Below are 8,239 nucleotides of genomic sequence, written 5' to 3'. Positions count from 1 at the left end.
GAGCCCAGCAGGTGAGGCTGCGGTGGCCGGGAGCGGCCACTGTACTCCAGTCTGGGTGACCGAGTGAGACTCCAACTCAAAAAAACAAAAAACAAAATAAAAGAGTCAAGTAGTAAATGCCCAAAGTGTCATGAGCTAGGTGGGCTTCACAGAGAAGGAACATTCTAGAACTCTGATTCCTTCGGAAACAAAGCACTGTAACTCCTTAGGAAGTACAGGCAGAAGCCTTGTGTCCTGCCATTCATCTTGTCCAATAAAAGCCTGTAGGCCCTACCATGCAGCAGCACCACTCGGTTCCAGGTGATGAGGTTGCTGTTGACATTCTTGTCTGAAAACAGTAAGGTTGTCATCACATAGTCGAGGAGCTGATAAAAGGAAAGAGAAAGAACAAGCAGATGAAGGCACCAACCAGCAAGGCTGAGATTCCTGGTCCATGTGCCGTGAGGGCTCGGCCCTTGGGGAAAGGGCTGGGGGAGAGAGGCTGCTGCCAAGGGGCCGGCACCCCCAAGCACCCAGCAAGCGCCTCCAGGCTTCTGCTTCAGAAGAGAAGCACCTCACAGAGGGACAGGATGCGTGCTGGCTGTTGCTGCCATAGAGATGAGGAGAAACAAAACGAGCGCCTCTCGTAATATCAAGCAGAAGCAATAAAGCCTGTATCCAGCCGTGAGCAATCTCCCTCCTCTAAAATAAGGCAGTGGTGGGCAAGCATGGCGTGTTCATTCACAAGACAACAAGCGAGCCCGCGGATTGGGAAGGAGGGGGTGAAGGCATGAAGACACGCTAGCCCAGTGGGACCTGCGCACTTGCTGTCTTTGGTCTCCATGGTGCCCCTCCTCAGCCAGAGTGCCTTCCGCAGGGGCACATGCAAGGCGAGTAGCCTTGGCATTCTGCCCCCTCCCCTCTCACTGGAGCTCCTGCAGGACAGACGTCCAGGACACGGGCTGCCACATATGGGGCTTCCCAAACCCACCAGAACCCAGGGCTCAGAGGTGCTGGACAGCAGGACCATGACATTCTTCCTTAAGAAACAGGGTGTTTGCAGAAAACACAGCCACTTACGTGTGCTTTCACTTCCACATCGTACACTAAGCTGTCCCAAAGTCCGTGGAATTCAGCTGTGAGAGAATAAAACACCCGTTTTAGGATTGCGAGCATGACACCCCAAGCCAGACTGCTCCGGGTCTGATGCCTGCCACTGCCACTGCACCATACATGGGAAATGGAGATTCAGACTCCAGGGAGGTATGAAATCGAAGGTGCAAAACAGATGCCAGTCATGCATAGCTTTTGGCAGATAATTAAATGGAGTAAAAGAATTACTTTTTGTGTCTTGTTATTATACGCAATTGTCCTTCACAGAGCCATGCTTTAACAACAAGCACAGACACTAACTACCCTCCCCACATGATGACCGAGTTGACTCTGCCTGCTAGAAGCCATTGGCAAAATAAATAGGGAATAGTCAAGAGACAGGAAGAAAGAGTAGGTCAGCAGGACAGACCAGCTGGGCAGTCACCACCTCTGAGGTACCTGTCCAGGGGAACCAGACAATCTTACACTGGAACCTCTCCTTTCTGTGATATGCTTTAGCATGAAGTGCCTTGGCAAGCCCGGCAGTGTGCGACCCTCAACCCTTGGCCGCCCTCGGCCTCCCCCCGCCTCCCCAGGACGGCACCACACCTGCAGGCAGAACCCAGTGACTGGCAGCAATGATGTTTTCTGACTCTTCCTCCAAGTTTTCACTGCTGGGGCCCTCTTCATTCAGCTGGAAGATGTGAAGTGCGATTGTGCACACACTCAAATCAATGGGCTGTCGTGAGAAGGAAAGCCATGTCAACCTATACACGTGTGTAACACACTTCACTTTCTAATTCCTGCCATACAAATTGGATGCTAAAGCCCAAAATAAAAGCTGAATGTATCATGCTAAAACCTAGTTCTCAGACTAGATGAGAAGGCTACTATTTTACTTCAGATTGAAGATGAATTCTTTTTAAAACGTACTCATCTCACCCCCTCTGGGAGCTTCATCTATTTTTAAAATTCAACTTTACTGTTTTTTTGTGGTTAAAAGTATCACACCAATAACACAGAATGAAGAAAGTACCCTAAATGCAACCTCAGAGACATCATAGTCTACATATACTCACATGGATCTGACCAAACCCTGAGTCACACCCACCATGTATCGTTTTCTGTCATGTGCCTTTTCCCACCTATGACAGCTGGGAGGCGTCCTCAAATCAGTTGATGGAAGTGAATTCCATTCAAATTGCACATGCTTTTCAGTGGCTGTATCGTACTTGGTATAGGTTTATGAATCTCTGACTGGTGGACAGTTAAGATGTTTCGAGTTGTCGGGTATTATTAATCCTTTGCACTCAGATGTCCTCTCTGAGGGGATATCGTAAATTCAGCAAACCACTTGGAAAAAGATTGCTGGTGATTATACGGGACAAATCTATGCAAGTGCAAATTTTTCAAAAAAGTATGTTGCCTTGAAGCTTTCCATTTAAACTGAACAAAAAGGCAAAGAGATGGCATATGAACTGAGATATTCGAAGAAAAGAAACATGAAGAAAAGAAACATCAGTTGGCATCATGTAGAAAGAGAATGTGTGACATGCTTTCACAGTGGTGCCAACACTTCTCTGTAACAAAAGGTAGTGATGAAGGGCGTTTGTATGAGAAAGGCAGCTGTGGGTACACCCTCTGTCTCCTAAGGCATAACTTGAAAAGACAGATCAGCAAGTTATTGTAGCCTTAGAAGAGACTTTTGAAGTGGAAGCCAGATGATATTGAAGATTGAGCAGCACAGATTAAATATATCCACCTGCACAAAGTCGGAAAAGTAAAATTGGAAAAGTAATATTCTTTTGATCCATTTCTCATTTCATAATTTCCAATTAGATAATTTTTATACATGTGATTTAGTTTGCAGAACAATGGCAACAAGAAAAGACAAAAGTGAGAGTTATAAGAAGCAGTGAAGATGAGTTAGATTTGGATTTTTTTTTATACAGATAAGTTAAAAAAATAAACACTGATGTGGAAGAAAACGATAGTGGTGATAGTGATATCATCCCATCAAGAAGAAAACAGGCGAATGTAATAGAAAGTGGTAGCGATGAAATCGTTAGTAGTTTCCAAGAAGTGGAAGACAATGTATCATCAAGTGAAGAATGGGAAGATGTTACAGAAAAAGAAGGTTCTCCAGTAAGAATTTTGTTGTCTATCCTCAAACGACAGAACCAAAAATAGCAAGTAACACAAGAGAATTGATTGACTATTTTACTCTGTTTTACATATGAATAGTGTAATAAAAAGCGATAAAAAAACAAGGGAAAAGCAGCTACTGTGGAAGGAGCTTTAAAAAGACATCTACAATGTCAAAAACTAGGCTAAGCATAAACTCAGCCTTTGCACAGTTAAGCATGCACTCAGCCTTTGCACAGTTAAAAAATTCCCTTCCTGGAAACTGGCAACAGCACCTGCTGGCTAGGTTAAACTGTTTAACAGCTTTTTTTTGCTTCTGTGAACCCCGCTAGCATTGCTTGAAAAGTACCTAGGCCTCCAGGATGTTGTGGTTTGGCTCGCTTGGAAAGTTCCAATGTGGTTTTACCCCATTTAAGCAAGCCCCTACAGCTAATGGGGGCCCCTTGCTGTGGGACTGTTATGTCCAGCAGGCAAGTGGCCGCCAGCCCGGCTCTTAGCTAATAAACCTCTCCTTTTATAACTTGTACTTTGGTGTCGGTGTCTGTGAATTAAGCATTTGGTCCCTATTTCACTATATTATGCACACCAATTTGGCATAAGTGGCATGATGCTGACCAATAGGAATTTTTAGCTTTTATCACAGTTATCCTAGATATGGGAATAATCCAAGTACCAAATTTGAAAGGTTACTGGTCAACTGCTTTCAATAGTAAAATACTCTTCTTTCTGGAAACATTCAGTAGAAAAAGGTTTATGCACATCTTCTGGATGCTTCATTTGAAGACATCTGCATAGAGTGATGGGATGATCAGAACTCGTATTCAAAAGCCCAATAATTATTTGGAATACATCGATTCAAAATTTTTACAATATTTCATACCAGTTCAATTTGTGTTGACGAAGTCGTTGTTCAATTTAAAGAGCAAATATTGTTTATAACATACAATCCAAATAAACCTACCACATGAGGTATACACATTTACGCGCTAGTTGATTCAAAAACAGGGTATCTTTTTTAATACTTCCTTACTATGGCAGCATAACATCCCAAAACATCATTCAACCTGATCTTCCAGTAAGCACCAGAATTACATTACATTCATATAAAAAGTTGTTGGGAAAAAGTTCCCCATGCAGTAGGACAGTACATGTTTACTGACAGATATTATACCAGCATTGTCCCAGCAGAAGAGCTACTAAGGATGGACTGTCACTTCATTGGTACAATCAAAGTCAACCAAAAGGGAATACCAGCTCAATAATAAAGTCCAAGTTTTTCATGATAAAACAGTTACCTGTGGGAAAAACAGTCTTATGCTTCTCAGCGGAAAGGACAAAAGGACTGCTACAAAACTCAGCACTTGAAATCATGCAGGAATGAAGTCTACCACAAGATCATTACGTGGTGGAACTTTGACACAAAGAGCCTGAAGTGATTCTAAATCACATTGCAAATATGAGCAGTATGGATTGTTCAGCTCCATATGCTACTACATATTGGTTTTTTTTTGAGAAAATCTCTAACATGGTAGAGGAAATTATTCTTCTGGAGATTAGAAATATGCACTATTAGCTCCTATGTGTCATACTGAGCACCAAAGAAAAAAAAAAAAAAAGGAAAAGCCTATGTCCCATCTGGAATTTGTCAAGATTCTGATTGATAGTTGAGAAGTAGTTTTCAGGAATCGCTAGTGCATCCTTCCACATCATTTTCAAACGATCGACTGGACAATAACTTACACATTATTACTGTGAAAGGAAGGAAAAAAGATTGCATTGTCTGCTCGAATTGAAAATACATGGTGAAAGACGTCACACAAATTACCATTACACAGCATGTAACAATGAACCTGCAATGCAGGTCGGTGACTGTCTCACATGTTACCTTACATTAAGAAAAGTATATAACGTTTTGGGCAACATTCCATTAAGCCAATCATCACAGCTGGTTCCAACGCTGTATACTATTTAATATGAAGGGATTTCTCGTTCACTATCTTGTAAAAAAGTGCTGTCAAGGGGTTGGTATGTGATCTGTGAGACTTCTCTGAGTGCAAAAGATTAACAATACGCTCATATTTAGCTACAAGACTGCGCAATCGCCTGTGAAGATAAAGTCCCATAAGTGAATCTGCAGAGAGTGAGCTTGAAAAGGTCTGCAGGGCAGCCAGTGCCCTCCAGTCAGGCGGTGCTGACCCATCCTTCCGCGGCAGTGTCAGGATGCTCTCCATGCTCTAGGCCTGGCCAGCACCACGACGGCAGCATCAGATTCCGGTTTGGGTAAAGCTTGATGACACACACACTCGAGTCCTAATGTGTGAGTGGGCAGGGCCACCTCATGAGCAACCAGCACCAAGGCCGAGGATGGGGGTCACTTCACTCTCAGTGACACATGCCTTGGGGATTCATCTCAGGCTGTGTTTCCACTGGTGCCAGGACTGCCTCAACGCACCCAAATTCTCACCTAAAGCTTCCCCCAGTCCCACACTGGACGAGGGAGCTGGCGGGTGAGACAGCCATCCTGAGGAGGAGGTGAAGAGCATCCACTAGGCGGTCCATCCCCTCAGCTCTGGACATCCCGCCCCCTATGGTTCTGAGGCACACCAAGCACTTCTTGAAGGTCTGTTGACTGAAAGAATGACAGACGAGGTGCATAGGCCTCCGAGCTGCCCTGTGTCCCCTTCCCCAATGAGGAGTGCACGCTGCACCAGCACTTGGTGCCTGCCAGCCAGCCAGAGCTTGTCTAATCTACCAAACCCACAGATCAATGAACATGTTTCTGGCAATGTGCTATCAGAACTACAGGAGACATTCAAGGGACCAACCTTGGATTCAGCTAAGGGTAAACTGCCACTTGGCACTAGGAACTAGGAGCTCACCTGTGGGTCTTTCACCTTTAACTCTGTGTCAACAATAGACACAGACTGCACATTTCTGGTCAGAAAAGGCTCATCAAATTCAGTCCATGAGTAATCGCCAAACACGATATTATGTCTGTGGAGTAGCTTTCTCACACTCAGCTTGATGTCTTCTTTTTTTGCAGTGCTAGAAAACAAACAAGCACACATTAACAATCTTAGTCAAACACAAGATTTTAAAATGAAATGTTTTTTCAAAAACTCAGACCATACATATGGAAGTGCGGGAGTTAGGGAGACAGGCTGGAGTTGCCCCCATCTGTGGTTCCTCCTCCCGCGGGGACCCCAGGAAGCTCCCCAGTGTCCCTGGGGAGTTTGTCATGCCAGGGGTTCTTGCCATGCCAGGGTGCTCTGAAAATATGTTCCTGTGTTCAGTGTTTAGGATGGTACCTGGCACTCAAAAGTACTCAATAAATGCTGGTCATCACTATTACCAGCAAAATTCCACGGCTGCAGGGTCAGGCCTGGAAGACACGTGCTGATGCATCTCTACGCCCAGGATTCACGCAGAGAGAACTGAACAGAGTTTGGCATCCAGGATTCCTCGCCTGCCTACAGCTTGATCAGGGCAAGACCATGCCTCTGAGCCTCACATGTTGTCCCAGCTCACTGGGCTGCCCAGTGACGGCCACTCTCTGGAGTCTACTCAGCATTTCCTCCCTCGGAGCCCTCCTGAACGGCTGCACAGACAGGAAGGTGACACGTGGCCTCTCTGCTCTTGTCCCAGCACCCTAGGAGGCAGCAACCACAATGCATGGCGTGATTGTGCAGTGCCTCTGGGCCCAGGTGTGGCTGTACATGGGGTGTTTCTGGCCTGTGGTGGCACTGTTTGTGGGCATCTCTGAGCTCTGAGGGATCTGTGCAGCGGTTCTGAGCTACACAGTTGTGTGCTGGCATCCCTGGGCACTGGTGCAACAGCGTGTAGGTGTCTGAACTTTGGCACCTACAACCATGCTGGGTAAACAGCTGTGTGTTAGGGGAAAGGGCCTCTCTATCCGCACCCTGGGCCTGGTGGTCCCTCTGTGGACATGAGGAGGGATCTAGAAGGCTGCAATGCCTAGGGCTCTGGTCTCGTCCCCAGGGTGCTGGCACAGCCCATGGCCCCACAGCAGTCTACTATGACCTGGTTCAAAGCCACAGATCTGTGGGGTTGGCTTAGAACTATAAAAACATCAAGCGCATGGGGAAGGGGACCCAAAGCCAGGTACTGGGAGGCCAAGAGTGGCAACTCATGCCTGTGATCCCAGCGCTTTGGGAGGTTCAGGGGAAAATTGGTTCAGGTCAAGAGTTCGAGTCTTGAGCAATATAACGAGACCGTTCCTACAAGTAGAACAATTAGGTGGGTGCGGTGGCTCCAGCCTGTAGTTCCAGCACAGGCTGAGGCGGGAGGCTGAGGCGGGAGGATCACTTGAGCCCAGGACAAGCCCGCTCGGGTCAGTTAGGGTCGACTTGGGTAGGGTCGGGTCAGTTCCGGAAGGATCGGCTGAGCCTCCTCAGGTCGGTTCAGGTATAGTCGGGTTGGGTCGGGCCAGTTCGAGAGGGGTCGGCCGAGCCTACTCGGTCGGTTCGGGTTGAGTCGGGTGGGGTCGGGACGTTCGGGTCTCAAGTCGGGTGGGGTCGGCCGAACCAGACTCGGGTCTGTTCGGGTCGAGTCGGGTGGGGTCGGAGCAGTCCGGGTGGGGTCGGCCGAGACTGCTCGGGTCGAGTCGGGTGGGGCCAATTCGAGATGGGTCGCCGCGCCTACTCTGGTCGGTTCGTGTCAAGCCGGGCAGGGTCGGGGCAGTCCAGGTGGGATGTCGAGCCCGCTCGGGTCAGTTCGGGTCGAGTCGGGTCAGGCCAATTCGGGAGGGGTCGGCCGCGGCCGCTCGGGTCAGTTCGGGTCGAGTCGGGTCAGGCCAATTCGGGAGGGGTCGGCCGCGGCCGCTCGGGTCAGTTCGGGTCGAGTCGGGTGGGGTCGGGCAGCTTCGGCAGGGGTCGGCCGACGCTCTCGGGTAGGTCCGGCCGGGCTCACCTCCCGCTGCGCTGCTGCACCTCCACGTGGACGGACGGTGCCTCGGCCACGCAGGGCAGCGCCTGCTTCAGGTCACCCGCGGCCTCGTCCATGG

The 8,239-nt window shown here is 48.0% G+C and overlaps 1 protein-coding gene across 1 annotated transcript in view; it reads right to left on the bottom strand.

Moving 5' to 3' along the window:
- The window catches only part of TRIP13 (thyroid hormone receptor interactor 13), a 24,739-nt gene extending 16,502 nt beyond the window's left edge, over positions 1–8,237 (bottom strand). The window contains exons 1-5 of the mRNA XM_008059054.2: positions 8,146–8,237; positions 6,096–6,261; positions 1,681–1,810; positions 1,060–1,115; positions 275–365 (exon numbers count right to left, since the gene is read on the bottom strand). Coding sequence (XP_008057245.2) covers positions 275–365; positions 1,060–1,115; positions 1,681–1,810; positions 6,096–6,261; positions 8,146–8,237 — 535 coding nt within the window. The remainder of the gene's footprint in view (positions 1–274; positions 366–1,059; positions 1,116–1,680; positions 1,811–6,095; positions 6,262–8,145) is intronic.
- Between the last annotated feature and the right edge of the window lie 2 nt (positions 8,238–8,239).

This window comes from Carlito syrichta, unplaced genomic scaffold, assembly GCF_000164805.1.
Source record: "Carlito syrichta isolate Samal-C Ts95f unplaced genomic scaffold, Tarsius_syrichta-2.0.1 Scaffold303679, whole genome shotgun sequence".
Lineage (NCBI taxonomy): Eukaryota > Metazoa > Chordata > Mammalia > Primates > Tarsiidae > Carlito > Carlito syrichta.
The sequence above is the reverse complement of the archived record's forward strand: the minus strand, read 5'-3'. Positions and strand labels throughout refer to the sequence as shown.